This window comes from Loxodonta africana, chromosome 6 (genome assembly GCF_030014295.1).
Source record: "Loxodonta africana isolate mLoxAfr1 chromosome 6, mLoxAfr1.hap2, whole genome shotgun sequence".
Classification (NCBI taxonomy): Eukaryota; Metazoa; Chordata; class Mammalia; order Proboscidea; family Elephantidae; genus Loxodonta; species Loxodonta africana.
Genome location: NC_087347.1, coordinates 19526849 through 19546244, shown reverse-complemented (window position 1 = coordinate 19546244; position 19396 = coordinate 19526849). Strand labels below are relative to the sequence as shown.

Below are 19396 nucleotides of genomic sequence, written 5' to 3'. Positions count from 1 at the left end.
ATGGTGCGTACCATATGGCTAATGTTCAGAGACTATGTGCTGAAAGAAAAATTATAAAATTACAAAAATGAAGTTAAGAGAACCCAGCAAGAAGGCCAAAGTCTTATCTACAGGTTTTTCACATTAGCTGAGGAAAAAAAAAAAAGCCATTTATCTATAAAGAGAGTCAAATTTTGTAGATAAATATGCCTTTTCCCCTTTACTTCCATTTCCACATCTCTTTTTATCCCATTTCTAATTGGTCTTGTATTCAATTAGTGTTCTGTGCTCATTGAAAATACAGTTTTATGACTCATTGTATTAGAGAATAAAATCAAGTTGGTGTAATCAGCTACTTTTTTTATTTTGAACTTCATTATGTATTCTTGGATATTTGTAATTTCAGTATGCGTCAGAACTACCATTTCATATCTTGGCATGTTCAGATTTGGCCATTGGTCAAAATTAAATGCTGTAAGTCATTTGAGGCAATTCAATGATCAAGAATCATTATAATTTTTATTCAGGAGGCAGGAGGAACAAAGTGGGGCTAGAGCTGTCATGGTAGAACAATAGTAGCTACGAATGTCAGCCTGGAAAAAAGGATAGGTTGTTACTTTGGTTGTATAATAATAAACAGTTCCAGCTTTCACTCATGTTGACCCTGTGTGTTTCAGAGTGCTGCTGTGCTCCAGAGGGTTTTCAATGGCTGTGATCTTCTGGAAGTAGATTGCCATTTCTTTGTTCCAAGGCATTTCTGGGTGGATTTGAACTGCCAATCTCTCAGTTAGTAGCCCAGACTTAACAGTTTGCATCACCCAGGATTCCTTATATTTGCAGGGTGTCATTGTTTTTGTCACACATGATTACAGTGTGTCTTATTTATACCTGATCTCATCACAGTCATGGTGTCACCTCATCTGAACTTGAAATTCTGTGAAATTGTTCATGTTTATAGGAAACTCCATACTTTGTAACCATCTGTCACTTGTGAGGGGCTTTGCTTATTTCTTTACAGACACAAGTCTTACCTTTCCTACCCTGTTTCCCTCTTAACCAGTTAAGGAGCCATCTCTCTTAGTTTCTTGTTCATCTTTCTGATATTTCTTTATTTGCAAATCAAATTAAAAAAAAAAAAACTCACTGCCAGCAATTTGATTCCAACTCATAATCACCTTTAGGACAGAGTAGGACTTCCTCTAAATGTTTCCAAGGCTGTAAATCTTTATGGAAGCGGATTGCCACACCTTTTTCCAGCAGAATGGCTGGTAGTTTCGAACTGCCCACATTTGGTTAGCAGCTGAGTGTTTCAATCACGGTGCCAGCAGGGATTCTTCTTTTGGCAAATGCAATCATATATATTCTTACCCCTTTGCGAAAAAAGGTAGCATAATATATACATGGTCTGATAACTTCCTTGTTTCTTTTACCAATATACACAGAAGATCTTTCCATCTAAGTACATAGAAGTTTTTTTTTAATGGGTGAATAGTACTCCACTGCCTGGATGTGCCATGGTTGTTACATAATTTTAGCTTCTTAAAAGAAAATAAGGAGTTCTGTTGGTGCAACAGTTAAACTCTCAGCTGCTAACCAAAAGGCCAGCATTCAAACCCACCAGTTGCTCTGTAGGCAAAGATGTGGTGTTCTGTTTCCTTAAAGATTACAGCCCTGGAAACCTGATGGGGAAGTTCTACTCCTTCCAAAAGGATTACAATTAATCAGAATCGACTTGACAGTAAGGAATATTTGTGTAGTAGCAAATACGTCTTGCCCCTAAAATAAATAATACCGAATGGATGGATGCTTGGATCCCTGAGTGGCGCAAATGGTTACATGTTCAGCTACTAACTGAAAGATTGGGGGTGCCTCAGAGGAAAGGCCTGGTCATTTGCTTTCCAAAGATCATGCCATTGAAAACCTTATGGAGCACAGGTCTACTCTGAAACATATGGGGTCACCATGAGTTGAACTCTAAGGCAAATGTTCCATTTTGTTATGTTTTTGTTTTGGTTGGATGATTATTTGTAAACCCTGAGCTCACATTTGATAGCATTTGCTACATAATGACAGACCTTCTGGTGATCTGGCTTCAATCCTTAGCAATTTTCTTGACGAGTCACTTAAATTCTCTGAGGTGTAGGTTCTACATCCACAAAATGAAGGGTTTGACAAATATTTAAGTCCCCATCAAATTTTGCCTGTTTCATCTTATACTTACATGTTACATGTTTATCAATCCATTTTTCTTAAGGAAAAAAAAAAAGCACTGATTTTTTAGCATCTGCTGATTTTCGTGGTGTACATGCTCCCATCAAGATAATTTCAAGCTCACTGTGTAAGAGCCAACTTGCAGAATATCTGAAAATGGAGCAATCGGCTCTTGGGCCTGTACACTGCAACTCCAGTAGACTTGCTGGGAGAACTTTCTAAAATGAAACTCACTAAGATTCAGACAGTGTAATTTTCTCAGATGGAACTTAAGTTATACCACACTTGGACTGAAGAAAAAGCAAACTAAAAGCATTATTCTCTAAATCTACTACCTTAGCCATTCCCAGACACATTGATTAGTTTGTAGCACAAGAGAATTACGTACACTTCCACAATAACTTGCTTTAATAAATATCATATATTTGCCGTTCCTTAATCTACAAAGAAGCTTACTTCTTTGATTCAAAGCCCATTATGTTAGTAAACTAATTCTCTTTCTTCATTACAGCTGCACGTTTTAATCACCTTTTAACCAAGTTTTGAAAGTTACTGATACCCACCCCCACCCCAGACGAATTAAATTAGAACCTTTGAAGGATGGGGGTGAAGTTTTGGATTGTTTGAACAGGTTTAAAGTGGTTCTAAAAATGTAGCTAGGAGTTAAGGGCATTTGGTCTTCTGATGCTTGGTATGTAAGTATTCTAACATTTATCTTTCTCTTTTTAGGTTCAGTACATTGTGCAGATACATTCGAACAAAAGGATATTGATTCAGCTGAACTGATTCATGCACGAGAAAAAATCTTCCGGATTCTACGAAAATGGCTAAAGAAATAGATCTCTCTGAAAAACACATGCAACAGAACCTGAAATCTAGACTCTCATTTTATTGCTGAAATGCAAAATGTCCTACAAGGGTGAAATTAGAGTAATCCCTCTCTGTAGGATTTAAGTTGGTTTTGTGTTCATGGAGGGTCATCTTGTTCCTCCTTTCTTGGTGACCTTGCAAAGGAGCAGATCATCCAGCACACAAGAAATAATTACCCTGGAATACCAGGTGTAAACATTCAGTTGGTTGCCATGGTGATGGAAGCTATACTTTCCATGTTTTCCTGAACAATCTCTATTTCATCACTCTTATTCTTTTCAATAAAGGCTGTTCATAACATGCAAATATAAATGTTTTGATTTGTTTTATATACCTATTAATACATAAACAAGACAAAATACTTTGCCAAATAATGAATTCCTGTCTTTGTTAAGAAAATTTAGGGATTCTACCAACCAACCTTTCCTGGAGTCCCCAGCGCTTAAAAAATGGTACTGCTTTGCCTAATAAAAAAATTAAAGTTTCCTCAACATGGAAATTACTATACCTCTTATCTCAGATTTCATTGTAACTCCTGTCCAAATTAGGTGATTTTTAATTCATCTGAAGAGAACTCCATATTAGCGATAGATGTCTAAAACCTATTTCAAGGGTATTATTTAGTCAAGATGGTATTTTTTTTCCTTAAAAAAAGGCCTGAGATGTTCTTTTTATTAATATTATTTTTTATTGTGCTTTAGATGGAGATTTACAGAACAAATCAGTTTCTCATTAAACAAATAATATACACATTGTTTTGTAACATTGCTTGTGAACTCCTCGAACTATCAACACTCTCCCCTTCTCATCCTTGGGTTCCCCATTACCAGCTTCCTTGTCCCCTCCTGCCTTCATGTCTTTGCCCCCGGGGTGCTGTGCCCATTCAGTCTCATTTTGTTTTATGGGTCTGTCTGATCTTTGAATGAATGTTGAACCTCTGCAGTGATTTCAGTACCGAGTTGAAAGGGTGTCCAGGGGCCATTCTCTTGAGGTTTCTCCAGTCTTTGTCACACTAGTAAGTCTGTTTGTGTGTGTGAGTTAGAACTTTGTTCTACATTTTTCTCCAGCTGTGTTCAGGATCCTGTATTGTGATCCTTGGTGGTAGCTGGTCACCACCTATTTCTGCTGGACTCAGTCTGGTGGAGGCTGTGGTACTTGTGGTCTACCAGTCCTTTGGACTAATCTTTCCCTTGTGCCGTTGATTTTCTTCATCCTCCATTACTCTAGATGGGGTGAGACCAGTGGAGCATCTTAGATGGCTACTCACAGGCTTTTAAGTCCCCAGATGCTACTCACCGAAGTAGAATGTAGAACAATTTCTTTATAATCTATGTTATGCCAATTGAGCTAGATGTTCCCTGAGACAATGATCCCCAGTCCTCAGCCCAGTAATTCAGTCACTCAGGGACTTTGGATGCATCTAGGGAGCTTCCATGACCTTGTGTTGGTCAAGTTGTTCTGGTTTCCCCAGTATTGTGTGTTGTCTTACACTTCATCAAAGTTATCACTTATCTACTGTCTGTTTAGTGAGATGTTATTGATCTCATTATTTGAGTAGCTCTTTAGTTACTACATACGATTGAAGTTATTATTAATATTAGTGTGCTAATTTTGGTTTCTTAGTTTGGTGAATGTATCATAAGTTAATAATATTAGGGGGAACTATGTCTCCCACATGTCTATCAGTTTCTCTTGCTGTGGAGGCTTGCATGTTGCTATGATGCTGGAAACTATGCCACTGGTATTTGTATACCAGCAGGGTCACCCATGGAGGACATATTTCAGCTAAGACAGACTAGGAAGAAGGTCCTGGCAGTTTACTTCTGAAAAGAATTAGCCAGGGAAAACCTTATGAATATCAGTTGAACATTGTCTAATATAGTACCAAAAGATGAGCACTCCCCAGGTTGGAAGTCACTTAACAGACGATTGGTGAAGAGTTCACTCTTCAAAGTAGTGTTGACCTTAATGATGTGGATGGAGTAAAGGTTTAGAGACTTTCCTTTGCTGATGTGGCGTGACTCAAAATAAGAAGAAACAAAATAATCAGAACGTGAAATGTACAAAGTACGAATCTAGGGAAATTGGAAATTGTCAAAATGAAATGGAATGCATAAACATCAATATTCTAGGCATTAGTGAACTGAAATGGACTGGTATTGGCCATTTTAAATCAGACTACCATAGAGTCTTCTATGCCGGAAATGACTACTTGAAGAACGGTGTTGAATTCATCATCAAAATGAAAATTTCAAGATCTGTCCTGAAGGACAATGGTGTCAGTGATAGGATAATATCCATATACCTACCAGGAAGACAAGTTAATACAAGTATAATTCAAATTTACGCACTAACCACTAAGACAAAATATGAAGAAACCAAAGATTTCTACCAACTTCTACAGTCTGAAATTGATTGGACATGCAATCAAATGCATTAATAATTACTGGTGCTTGGAATGCAAAAGTTGGAAACAAAGAAGGAAGATCGGTAGTTGGAAAACATGGCCTTTGTAATGGAAACAATGCCAGAGATTGAATGAAAGAATTTTGTAAGACCAATGGCTTCTTCATTGCAAATACCTTTTTTCATTAACAGAGACAGCAACTATACACATGGACCTCACCAGATGGAGTATGCTAGAGTCAAATCACCTACATCTGTGGAAATAGAAGATGGAAAACCTCAATAGCATCAGTCAAAACTAGGCTAGAGGCTGACTATGAAACAGACCATGAATTGTTCATGAACAAGCTCAAGTTTAAACTGAAGAAAATCAGAATAAGTCCATGAGAGCCAAAATACAACCTTCAGTATATTCCACCTGAATTTAGAGACCATCTGAAGAATAGATTTGAAGCACTGAACTCTAGTGACCGAAGACCAGAGGAGTTGTGGAATGTCATCAAAGACATCATACGTAAAGAAAGCAAGAGGTCACTGAAGAGGTAGGAAAAAAGAAAAGACGAAGATGGATGTCAGAGGAGATTCTGAAACTTGCTCTGAAATGTCTCAAAGTAGCTAAAGCAAAGGGAAGAAATGATGAAATAAAAGAGCTGAACAGAAGATTTCAAAGGGTGGCTCGAGAAGACAAAATAAAGTATCAAAATGACATGTGCAAAGAGCTGGAGATAGAAAACCAAAAGGGAAGAACACACTGGGCATTTCTCAATCTGAAAGAACTGAAGAAAAAATTCCACCCTGGAGTTGTGCCAAAAGATGAGCCCCTCAGGTTGGAAGCACTCAAAAGATGACAGGGCAAGAGATGCTTCCTTGGACTTGACTTTAATGACAGGAAAGGAGTCCAGCTTTTGGGACCTTCATTTACTAGTGTGGTATTACTTAAAATGGGCAGAAACAGCTGCACACATCCATTAATAACAGGAATGTGGAATGTTCAAAGTATGAATGAAAATTTTCAAGTCAAGCCATCAAAAATGAAAAGAAACACATAAACCTAGATATACTAGGCATTAGTGAGCTGAAATGGACTTGTGTTGGCCATTTTGAATCAGACAATCACATGATCTACTATGCCAGGAATTTTAATTGAAGAGGGATGGTGTCTCATTCATCATCAAAAAGAACATTTCAAAATCTATCCTGAAGTGCATTGTGGTCAGTGATAGGATAATATCCATACACCTAAAAAGAAGACCAGTTAGTGCTACTATTATACAAATATACACACCAAACAATAAAGCTAAAGATGAAGAATTTTTTACCTACTTCTGAAGTCTGAAATTGACAAAAAATTTAATCAAGTTGCATTGATAATTACTGGGGATTGGAATGCAGAAAAAGGACCAGTAGTTCAAAAACATGGCCATAGTAATGGAAATGATACTGGAGATTGCATGATGGAATTTCACAAGACTAAGGATTTTTTCATTGCAAATACATTTTTTTAAGCAACATAAACAGTGACTATACACATGGACAATCCCAGATGAAATACATGGGAATCTAATTGACTACAACAGTGGAAAGAGATGACAGAAAAGCTCAATTTCATCAGTCAGATCAAGGCCAGGGGCCACCTGTGGAACAGATCATCAAGTGCTCACATGAAAGTCCACAAAAGCCAAAGTACGACTTTGAGTGTATCCCACCTGAATTTAGAGACCATCTCAAAAGCAGATTTCATACACTGAACACTGAAGACCAACAAACACATGAGTTGTGAAACGATATAAAGGACATCATACATGAAAAAAGCATGAGGTCATTAAGAGGACAACAAAGAAAGAAAAGACCAAAATGGCTGCCAGAAAGTACTCTGAAAGCTTCTTTTGAACTTAGAGTAGCTAAAGCTAAAGGAACAAATGACGAAATAAAAGCTGAACAGAAGATTTCAAAGGGCAGCTCAAGAAAAAGAAGTATTATAACAAAATGAGCAAAGACCTTGACATAGAAACTAAAGGGAAGAATACGTTCGGCATTTGTCAAGCTGAAAAAACTGAAGAAAAAATTCTAGCCTCGAGTTGCAATATTGAAGGATTCTACAAGGAAATGTGAAATAATGAGGAAACATCAAAAGAAGATGGAAAGAATACACAAAGTCACTATACCAAAAATAATGGGTTGACCTTCTTCCATTTCAGGAGGTAGTATGTGATCAAGAACCAATAAAGGAAGGTATCCAAGCTATAGTGAAAACAAGGCTCCAGGAACTGAGAGAATACCAACTGAGATATTTCAACAAAATGATGCAGCACTGGAAGTGCTCACTTGTCTACGCCAAGAAGATTGAAAGACGTCTATCTGGCCAACTAACTGGAAAATATCCATATTTTTACCCATTCCAAAGGAAGGGGATCCAACGGAATGTGGAAATTATTGAATGATATTATTAATGCCGTGGAAACCCTGGTGGCAGAGTGGTTAAGAGTTATGGCTGGTAATCAAAAGGTTGGAAGTTCAAATTCACCAGGCACTTCTTAGAAACCATGTGGGGCAGTTCTACTCTGTCCTATAAGGTTGCTATGAGTCAGGATTGACTCTACAGCAACTGGCTTTTTTGGTTTGTTATTAATGACACACACAAGTAAAATTTTGCTGAAGATCATAGGAAATCACTTACAGTAGTACACCAAACCAGAACTGCCAGAAATTCAAGCTGGATTCAGAAGTGGGATGAGGGATATCATTGCTTATGTCAGATTGATCTTGGCTGAAAGCAGAGTACCAGAAAGTTGTTTACCTGTGTTTTATTGAATATGCAAAGGCATTTGACTGTGTAGATCATAACAAGTCATGGATAATTTTGCCAAAAGTGGGAATTCCAGAACACTTAGTTGTGCTCATGAGGAACCTGTACTCAGAGAAAGAGGCAATTGTTTGAACAAAACATAGGAATACTGTATGTTTTAAAGTCAGGAAAGTTTTGGGTCAGGGTTGTATCATTTCACTATACCTATTCAGTGTGTACGCTGAAAAAATAATTCCAAAACCTGGATGATATTAAGAAAAATGTGGCATCAAGTTTGGAGGAAATCTCTTTAACAACCTGCGATATGCAGATGACACAACCTTGCTTGCTGAAAGCTCATACTTCACTATCAATTACACCTCAAATAAAGAAAATAATAGTTTTCACAACTGGACCAGTAAGCAATATCTTGATAAACAGAAAGGATTGAAGTTTTCAGGGATTTCATTTGACTATTTCCACAGTCAACACCCATGGAAGCAGCAGTCAAGGAATCAAAGGACATATGGCATTGGGCAAACCTGCTGCAAAAGTTCTCTTTAAAGTGATAAAAGCATAGATGTCATTTTAAGGACTAAGTTGCACCTGACACGAGCCATGGTGTTTTCAGTTGCCTCATATTCAGGTAAAAGTTGGACAATTAATAAGGAAGACTGAAGAAGAATTGATGACTTTGAATTGTGGTGTTGGCAAAGAATATTGAATATAACATGGGCGAAAAAAACAAAAAATCTGCCTTGGAAGAAGTACAGACAGAATGCTTCCTAGAAGCAAGTATGGCAAGGCTTTGCCTCAGATATTTTGGACATTTTATCAGGATAGGACTGTCCCTGGAGACGGACATTATGCTTGGTACAATACAGGATCAGTGAAAAAGAGGAAGACCCTCAATGAGGTGGATTGATGCAGAGGCTGCAACAATGATCTCAACCATAGCAATGATTGCGATGATGGCACAGGACTAAGCAGTTTAGTTCTGTTGTACCTAGGTTTGCTATGAATCTGAATCAGCTTGATGACAACTAACAAAAACATACATGTATGTGTACACATACATATGTATATATAGATATATACATATGTATATTAATTTACCTAAGGCTTAATTTTATGCTATTATTTTATTTAACCTAATGTATTCAAAATTGTACTTATAAACAACATCACGTTAAATTGAGAAAATAATGAAGCTGTGACAGTTAAGATTGTGTGTCAACTTGGCTAGGCCATGATTTTCAGTGTTTTGGCAGTTGTACAGCGTTGTAATCACTTCAGTGTTGAAATCTGATGTGCAATCACCCCATGATAGAATCTGCTGAGTGGTACTGGCGGGGGTGGGGCCATGGTGGCTTACTACACCCTCAGCCTTCATCTCTCCACCCTCCATCACCTACTTACTTCCTGCTCCACTTGCCAAGGATTTTGGCTTGTTCTGGATTCATCAGCTGCCTTTTGTTGTCTGACCTCTGGTCCTTCGGACTTCAGTTAGCAGCTTACCTGTCAATCTTGGGATTCGTGGATCTTCACAGCCTGTAAGCAAGAGTCCAGCTCCCTGATCTGCCGATCTGCAGCTAAACGAATAAGGAGAAACCTTGTTGTCTTGCCTGCCCATCTTGGGGTTTGACGACCTTCGCAGCCTCTGATCAGGAGCCCTGCTCTTCTACATGTCGATCTTGGGTTAGCTAGCTTCTTCAGCTGTGTAAATTGGTAGAGGCCTCCATCTTGATCTACAGACTTGGAGTGTTTAAGCCTGTACAATCGCATGAGCTGTTTCCTTGATTTAAATCTTTCTGTGTACATATTTATACGCTTTACTGGTTTTGCTTCTCATGAGAACCCAGCTGAAGACAGAAGTTGTCAAGGTTTACTTGGATCCACTATCAACACCTATGGAAGCCTCAGTCAAAAAACCAAATGGTATATTGCTTTGGGGAAATCTGCTACAAAAGGCAACTTTAAAATATTGAAAGGCAAAGATGTCACTTTGACGACTAAGGTGTGACTGATCTGAAATCATCTCATACGCATGCAGAAACTGAAAAATGAATAAGGAAGACAGAAGAAGAGTTAATGCCTTTGAATTACGGTGTCGATGAGGAATATTGTATATACCATGGACTGGCAGAAGAACAAATAAATCTACCTTGGAAGAAGTACAGCAAGAATGCTCCTTAGGAAGGTGATGAGACTTCATCTCACGTACTTGGCGCTTGTTATCAGGAGTGACCGGTCCCTGGAGAAAGACACCATGCTTGGTAAAGTAAAGGTTTAGGGAAAAAAGTGAAGAACCTCAAGGAGAGGCACTGACACAGTGACCTCAAAAATGGGGCTCAAACATAGCAGAGATTTGGGGAATGGCTGAGGACTAGGCAGTGTTTTCGTTCTCTTGCATATATGGTCTAGGTGAGTCGGAACTGTCTCCATGGAACTAGGCAGTCTTTTCGTTCTCTTGCATATATGGTCTAGGTGAGTCGGAACTGTCTCCATGGAACCTAATAACAGCAACAAATACACCCAAAACTTCCATTTCAACATATAATTAATACAAAATGATTGAGATATTTTCCTTTTTTTTTTAGTAGTAAGGCTTTGGTATGGTATGGGTGTTACACTTAAAGCGCATCTCAATTCTCATTAGCCATGTCTCAAGCCCTTCATAGCCAGTGGCTATTGTATTGGACAATGCAGGTCTAGGAACAGACAGGAGCGTTCAATCTTTACTAGACCAGGAGACAGGAAGCTCACATTGAGACAATTTAAGGAAGCATAGTTATCACCAGTGAGATTGATTATTTTATGACCCGAGCTGTTTTGCTAAAAGGTGACCTTTGGGAGTTGTTTCAGTTCATCATTTAAAGGTTGTCTCAGGGGGAATGACCCGGAGGTTCCTCTAATTTCTACCAGTTCAGTAAATCTGGCCTTATTTTTATTTTTTTAGAATTGGAAATTTCTTCTACAATTTTTTCCCCTTCTATTCGGAACCAACTATTGTGTCTCTGGTCAGAATGGTCACTAGTGGTAGCTGGGCACCATTTAGGTCTTCTGTTATCTGAGAGATGAGGCCCTGGTTCGCATAGGCAATTAATCCTGTAGACTAGTTTCTCGTTTAAGACTTTAGTTGTCATCTTTCTCTTTTACTCCAGACAAATAGAGACCAACAGTTGTACCCTAGATGGCCACTCACCAGCTTTTAAGATCCCAGACATCATTTACCACACTGGGATGTAAGTCATAAACTTCATGTACCATGTTGTGTTCATGGGTCGAGTTGTCCCGGGAGAATATAGTCCTAAAACTTCAAACCCCAGTAAATCAATCCTGTGAGGTGTTTGGTTATATATGGGAGATATCTGTGGCTGTGCCCTCCATGTGCTTTATTATACATATTAATCCAGGTGCAGCACACACAAACATGTTTATATCTATGCTTACCAATACCAAGAAAACCAAACCCATTGTCACTGAGTCAGTTCCAACTCATGGCAACCTCGTAGGGCAGAGTGAAACTGCCTCAAAAGATTTCAAGAAGCAGCTGGTGCATTAAAACAGCAGGCCTTCTGGTTAGAATCCAAATGCTTAGCCAATGTGCTACCAGGGTTCCCTGGATGCCTATAGATACAGCTAAATATGCACATATATATATACAGACATATATCTTGCTACATGCATATATGGATATATATCAACTTATGTAGCCATTTGGGGCACAGTGCTATGGCTGCTAACCAAAAGGTTGGCCATTCAAATCCACCAGCCACTCCTTTGAAACCCTATGAGGCAGCTCTACTCTGTCATATAGGGTTGCTGTGATTCAGAATCAATTTGACAGAAATGTTTTTTTTTTTTTGGTTTGATGTAACCACATATATATATTTGATTGTTAAAGCTGTTCTTGCCAAATCATATATGTTACAGCATTTACTAATAAGGCCCCTTGATTTTGTGTATTTCTTATTGCAATCATTTACCTTGATTAAGTTGTACACCCATCACACACATTCAGAATTGCCTTTCCCATGGCCAAAAATAACAGCTGTCTTTGAATTTTGTTCAGTATTTTCCTCCAGCTCTGTCCAGGATCCTCTACTGTGATCCCTTCCAGAGCAGTTGGTAGTGATAACTTAGCACTATCTAGTTGTTCTGGGCTCAGTCTGGTAGAGGTTATGGTAGTTGTGGTCCGTTAGTCTTTTAGACTAAACTTTCCCTTGTGTCTTTGGTCTTCTTCATATTCCTTTGCTCCAGCTGGGATGGGACCAGTAGATGTACACTAGATGCTGGTTGCAGGCTTTTAAGATAAGATGTCAGTCGCTACTGACCACGGTCAGATGTAGAACATTGTCTTTATAGACTATGTTATGCCAACTGAGCTAGCCCCAGATCACCCTTTTAACTTAGTACTGAAGTCACTCTAGTGGTTCACTTTTCAGACAAAAATAAGACATGACTATAGGGCCAACAGTAACACATATGAGGGATGTGCTTCATAGTTCAAACTTGTATAAGGGACTAATGGGCACATCAGGCAAAAAGCAAAGATGAGAAGTCATGAAAGGACAGGAAAACTGAAGGAATGGATACTGGGAATCTGGGGTGGAGAAGGGGAGAGTGTTGGCATATCGCAGGGTTGGCAACCAGTGTCACAAAACAATTTATGTATTGTTTAATGAGAAACTAATTTGTTCTGTATGTTGTTGTTATCGTTGTTAGGTGCTGTCGAGTCAGTTCCGACTAATAACAACCCTATATAAAACAGAGGAAGCACTGCCCAGTACTGCGCCATCCTCACAATCATTGTTATACTTGAGCCCATTGTTGCAGCCACTGTGTCAATTCATCTTGTTGAGGGTTTTCCTCTTTTTTTTTGCTGGCCTTCTACTTTACCAAGCAATGTGTCCTTCTCCAGGAATAGATCCTTCCTGATAACATGTCCAAAGTATGTGAGACTTAGTCTTGCCGTCCCTATTTCTAAAGGACCACACTGGTTGTACTTTCTCCAAGACAGGTTTGACCCTTCTTTTGGTAGTCCATGGTATATCCAAAATTCTTCACCAACACTATTCAAAGGTGTCAGTTTTTCTGCGGTATTCCTTATCCATCATTCAGCTTTCGCATGCACATGAGCTGATTGAAAATACCATGGCTTGAGTCAGGAGTACCTTATTCTTCAAGATGACATCTTTGCATTTCAACACATTAAAGAAGTCTTTTGCAGCAGATTTGCAGACTGTTAACCCTGTTTTGATTTCTTGACTGCTGCTTCCATGGGAGCTAATTATGGATACAGGTAGAATGGAATCCATGACAACTTCAATCTTTTCTCCGTTTATCAGGCTATTGCTTATTAATCCAGCTGTGCAGTTTTTGTTTTTTTTTTTTTAATGCTGAGGAATAATCCACACTGAAGGCCATGGTCTTTGATTTTCATCATTAAGTGTTTCAAGTCATCTTCAATTTCAGCAAGCAAGGTTGTGTCATCTGCATATTGAAGGTTATTAATGAGTCTTCCTCCAATCCTGAACCCCCTGTCTTCTTCTTATACTCCAGCTTCTTGGATGATTTGTTCAGCGTACAGGTTGAATATGTATGATGAAAGGATTCAACTCTGATATACACCTCTCCTGACTTTGAACCACAAATTATCCTCTTCTTTTGGAATCACTGCTTCTTAATCTATTTACTTGTTCCACGTAAGCACAAGCAAGTGTTCATGAATTCTCATTCTTTGCAATGTTATCTATAACGTGCTGTGATCCATACAGTTCAATGTCTTTTCATAATATCCACTAAATCAGTATAAAAAAGTGTCTGCTGTCTACAGAGTGATTTCTTCTCCCTATCCCTCCCATCTCTACTAACCACCAAAAAATATATATTTCTATGTATACCTATTTTTATCATTATATACAAGTGATATCATACAATATTTGTCCTTTTGTGCTTGATTTACTTAACTTAGCATAATATCCTTAAGATACATCCATGCTGTAAGATGTTTTGGACTCATTATTCTTTATGGCTGCATATATTCCATTGTAAGCATACAGCACATATTTATTATCCGTTCATCTATTGATGGGGGTTTAGGGTGTCTCCAGCTTTTTCTTTTCTTTTTTTAATTGTACTTCAGATGAAGGTTTACAGAACAAACTAGTTTCTTATTAAACAGTTAGTATACATATTGTCTTAAGACATTGGTTTATAACCCCATGACATGGCAACACTCTCCCTTTTCAATCTTGGGTTCCTTATTACCACCTTTCCTGTCCATTCCTGCCTTTCAGTCTTTGCCCCTGGTTTGTTGCACCCCTTTAGTCTTGTTTTGTTTTATGGGCCTGTCTAATCTTTGGCTGAAGGGTAACCCTCTGGAGCGACTTCATTACTGAGCTAAAATGGTGTCCAGAGGCCATACTCTCAGGGTTTCTCCAATCTCTGTCAGGCCAGTAAGTCTGGTCTTTTTTTGCCAGTTAGATTTTTGTTCTACATTTTTCTCCAGGTCTGTCTGGGAACCTCTATGGTGATCCGTGTAACAGTCAGTGGTGGTAGCCTGGCACCATCTACTTGCACTAGACTCAGTCTGGTATAGGCTGTGGTAGATGTGGTTCATTAGTCTTTTAGACTAATCTTTCCCTTGTATCTTTAGCTCCTTTTACTCTCCCTTGCTCCAGAAGGGGTGAGACCAGTGGAGTATCTTAGATGGCCACCCACAGACTTTTAAGACCCCAGACCCTACTCACCAACATAGAATGTGGAACATTATCTTTATAAACTGTGTTATGCCAGTTGAGCTAGATGTTCCCTAAGACCATGGTCCCCACAGCCCTTGTCCCAGTAATTTTGTCCCTCAGGGAGTTTGAATGTATCTATGGAGCTTCTATGACCTTGCCTTGTACAAATTGTACTGGCTTCCCCAGAATTGAGTACTGGCTTACCCTTCACCAAAGTTAGCACTTATCTATTGTCTATTTAGTGTTTTTCCATCCCCACCTCTTCCCTCCCTCATAGCCACCAAAGATTTTTTCTTTTTATGTGTAAACATTTTCATATGTTTTTAAATTAATGGTCTCATACAATATTTGTCTTTTCCTGATAGACTTATTTCACTCAGCATAAAGTCCTCCAGATTCATCCCTGTCTTGAAATGCTTCACAGATTCATCATTGTTCTTTATCATCACCTAGTACCCCATTGTGTGTACGCACCATAGTTTGTTTATCCATTCCTCTGTTGATGGGAATAGAGGTTGTTTCCATTTTTTTGCTATTGTGAACAATGCTACAATGAACATGGGAGTGCATATTTCTATTCTTGTGATGACTCATTTCTCTAGGATATATTCCTAGGATTGGTGTTGCTGGATCATATGGTATTTCTTTTTTTTTAAGGAAGCAGCATATCATTTTCCAAAATGGTTGTATCATTTTACATTCCTTCCAGAAGTACATAAGATTTCCAATTTCCCCACAGACTCTCCAACAGTTGTTATTTCCTTTTTTAAAATTTTCTGATCCCTGCCAGTAATGCAGGGGTAGATGTTATCACAGTTTGGTTTTGATTTGCATTTCACTAACGGCTACTGGAAAACCCTTGTGGCTTAGTGGTTAAGAGTTATAGCTGCTAACCAAAAGGTCACTCATTCAAGTTCCCAGATGCTCCTTGGAAACCGTATGGGGCAGTTCTACTCTGCCCTGTAGGATCCGTGTGAGTTGGAATTGACTGGATGGCAACGGGTTTAATGGCCTGTGATCACTAGCATATCCTCATGTGTCTGTTGGCCACTTGAATCTCTTCTTCATTGAAGTGTCTGATCATTTCTTTTGCCCATTTTTTAATTGGGTTATTTGTCTTTTTTTTTGCAGAGATGTTGGAATTTCTTATAAATTTTAGAGATTAGACCTTTGCCTGATTTGTAGTAGCCCCAAATTTTTTCTCAGTCTGTAGGTTCTCTTTTTACTCTTTTGGTGGAGTCTTTTGATGAGCATGTTTAATTTTTAGAAGATCCCAGTTATCTAGCTTATCTTCTGCAGTTTGTGTTTTGTTGATTACGTGTGGTTGGTATCCTGTTAATGCCATGTATTAGGGCCTCTAGCATTGATCCTATTTTTTCTTCTATCATCTTTATAGTTTTTGGCTTTACATTTAGCTCTTTGATCTATTTAGAATTAGTTTTTGTACATGGTGTGAGGTATGGGTCCTGTTTCATTTTTTTGCAGATGCCCATACAGTTTTGTCAGCACGTTTGTTAAAAAGGCTGTCTTTTTTTTTTTTTTTTCATTTGATGGTCTTTCAGCCCTTGTGAAAGATCAGATGACCATAGGTGGACGGATTTACATCTGGGTTCTCAATTCTGTTCCATTTGTCAAAGTATCTGTCCTTCTATCAGTACCAGGCTATCTTGACTACTGTAGCTATAAAGTAGGTTGTGAGGTCAGATAGTGTGAGTACTCCTACTTTCTTTTTCTTCAATAGTGCTTTGCTTATCCAAGGTTTCTTCCTTTCTGTATAAATTTAATGATTAGTTTTTCCATCTCTTTAAAGAATGTTGTTGGTATTTGGTTGGAGACTGCCTTGTATTTGGAAATTGCTTCAAGTAGAATTGTCATTTTCACAATGTTTAGTTTACCTATCCATGAGTATGGTATGTTTTTCCATTTATGTAGAAATCTTTTGGTTTCTTGCAGTAGTGTTTTGTAGTTTTCTTTATATAAGTCTTTTGCACCCCTGGTTAGATTTACTTCTAAGTATTTTATTTTTTTAGGGACTATTATAAATGGTACTGTTATTATGATTTCCTTTGCATTGTCCTCTTTATTGGTGTATAGGAATTCAGTTGATTTTTGTACACTTGTCTTATATCTTGCTATTTTGCTGGATCTTTCTATTAGTTCCCATAGTTGTCTTATACATATAGTCTTTTGGGTTGTCTGTGTATGGTATCATCTCATTTGCAAATAGGGACAGTTTAACTTCTTCAGTGCCAATTTGGTTGTCTTTCTTTCTTACTTTTTTTGCCTATTGCTCTAGCTGGGACTTCCAGCACAATGTTAAATAGAGTGATAATAAAGAAACCCTTGTCTTGTTTCTGTTCTCAATGGGAATGTTTTCAGCCTCTCTCCATTAAGATGATGTTGCCCAATGGTTTTGCGTAGATGCCATTTACTATATTGAGAAATTTCCCTTCTATGCATATTTTATTCCTTGCATACCTGGTATGAGTCCTACTTGTTCGTGGTGTATTATTTTTTTTAATATCATAATGAATTCTCTTGGCTTGATTTTTGTTGAGAATATTTTGCATCTATGTTCATAAGTGATATTAGTCTGTAACTTTCTTTTTTGGTGTCTTTGTGTCCTCTCCTTTTTTTTTTTTCTTTGTTAGTTTGACCAGTGGTTTGTTGATTTTGTTGATCCTTTCAAAGAACCAGCTTTATTATTATTATTCTTTCTATTGTTTTTCTATTCTCTATTTCTGCTCTGATCTTTATTATTTCTTTTTTCTGGTGGCGGTGGGCTTTTTTTGTTTTTGTTTTTGTTCTCTTCCTATTTGAGTTGTGTAGCTAATGTTTGATTTTGTTTCTTTCTAATTTTTTTGATGTATGCATTTATTGCTATAAATTGACTGCTGAGGACTGCCTTTGCTATATCCCAAAGGTTTTGGTATGATGAGTTTTCATTCTCATTTGACTCTATGAATTGTTTGATTCTATCTCTGTTTTTTTCTATTACCCAGTGGTTTTTAAGCAGGGAGTTATGTAGTTTCCAAGTAATTGATTTTTTTTTCCTTGCTCTTCCTGTTGTTAATTTTTACCTTGATGGCATTGTGGTTAGAGAAGATACTTTGTATTACCTGAATGTCTTGTATTTTTCTGAGTGTTGCTCTGTGGCCTAAGATGTGGTCTATTCTGGAGAACATTCCATGTGCACTGGAAAAGAATGTGTAGTTTGTAGCTCTTCGGTGCAATGTTCTATATATGTCTACAAGAATAAGTTGACTAATTGTGCCCTTTAACTCTTCTGTATCTTTGTTGAGTTTCTTTCTAGAGGTTCTGTCTTTAACCAAGAGTGGTGTGTTGAGGTCTCCTAGTATTGTTGTAGAACCATGAGTTTCTCTTTTCAGTGCCTTTAGAGTTTATTTTATGTAATTTTGATCCTTGTCATTGCATACATAGATGTTTGTTATGGTAACGTCTTCACTATGGATCATCCCTTTAATCATTATATAGTGCCCTTATGGTGGATTTTGTTTTAAAGGCTATTCTATCTGAAATTAGTATTGCCACTCCTGCACTTTCCTGGTAGCTGCTTCCTTGATATATTTTTTCCCATCCTGTCATTTTTATAAATTTATGTGTTTGTTTCTAAGATGTGTCTCTTGTAGACAGCATATTGATGAATCCTTTTTTTTTTTATCCATTCTGTCAATCTCTGTCTCTTTATGAGGGCATTAAGCTGTTTACATTCAATGGAATTATTAATAGGAGTCAGTTTATTGCTGTTGTTTGCAGTGCTTTTTTTTTTTCTTTGTGGCGTTGACATTTTCTTTGTTCATCCTACTTTCCTGAGCTGAATTCCTTTTGTTTGTAATTTTTTTTCGTTTCATTTGTTTTTAGAAATTTTCTTTTTACTGAGACTTTTCGTTTTTCTTCTTTTTTTTTTTTTTTTTTTTTGAAGGGTAGGTTTGTTAACATTCTTTGTGGTTACCTTGAAATTTAGCCTCAACTTCATAGGTTTAAACTTGGTATCACCTTTCCTTCCTGTCCATTAGAAAATTCTATACCTATACCGTTTATTCCCTCTTTTATTTTTCTGACATTGCTGTCTTTTACAGATTAACCTCCCTGATTCCCTGATGTAATTCTTCTGGCTTTGGATAGTTCTTGAGGGTTCATTTCTTGGTGCTGGTACACTCATGCATCCTAGATTTAGATTTATTTGTTCTCAGACCTTAGGACTCCCTTTAATAATTCTGGTAAGTTTTGTTTGTTTTTTCCACATTATCTTACTTTCTGTTCATCTGGAAATGTCCACACTTGCCATCATATTTGAATGAGACTTTTGTAGGAAACATAATTCTTGATTTGAATTTTTTTTCTTTTATTTCAAGATTTTATATATGGCATCCCATTG

General features: G+C 37.7%; 1 protein-coding gene across 1 annotated transcript in view; it reads left to right on the top strand.

Annotated features, from left to right (window-relative positions):
- The window catches only part of LOC135231527 (putative serine protease K12H4.7), a 45155-nt gene extending 41766 nt beyond the window's left edge, over positions 1 to 3389 (top strand). The window contains exon 6 of the mRNA XM_064286631.1: positions 2920 to 3389. Within this exon, the coding sequence (XP_064142701.1) occupies positions 2920 to 3029 (110 nt within the window). The 3' untranslated portion in view covers positions 3030 to 3389. The remainder of the gene's footprint in view (positions 1 to 2919) is intronic.
- The last annotated feature ends 16007 nt before the right edge of the window (positions 3390 to 19396 follow it).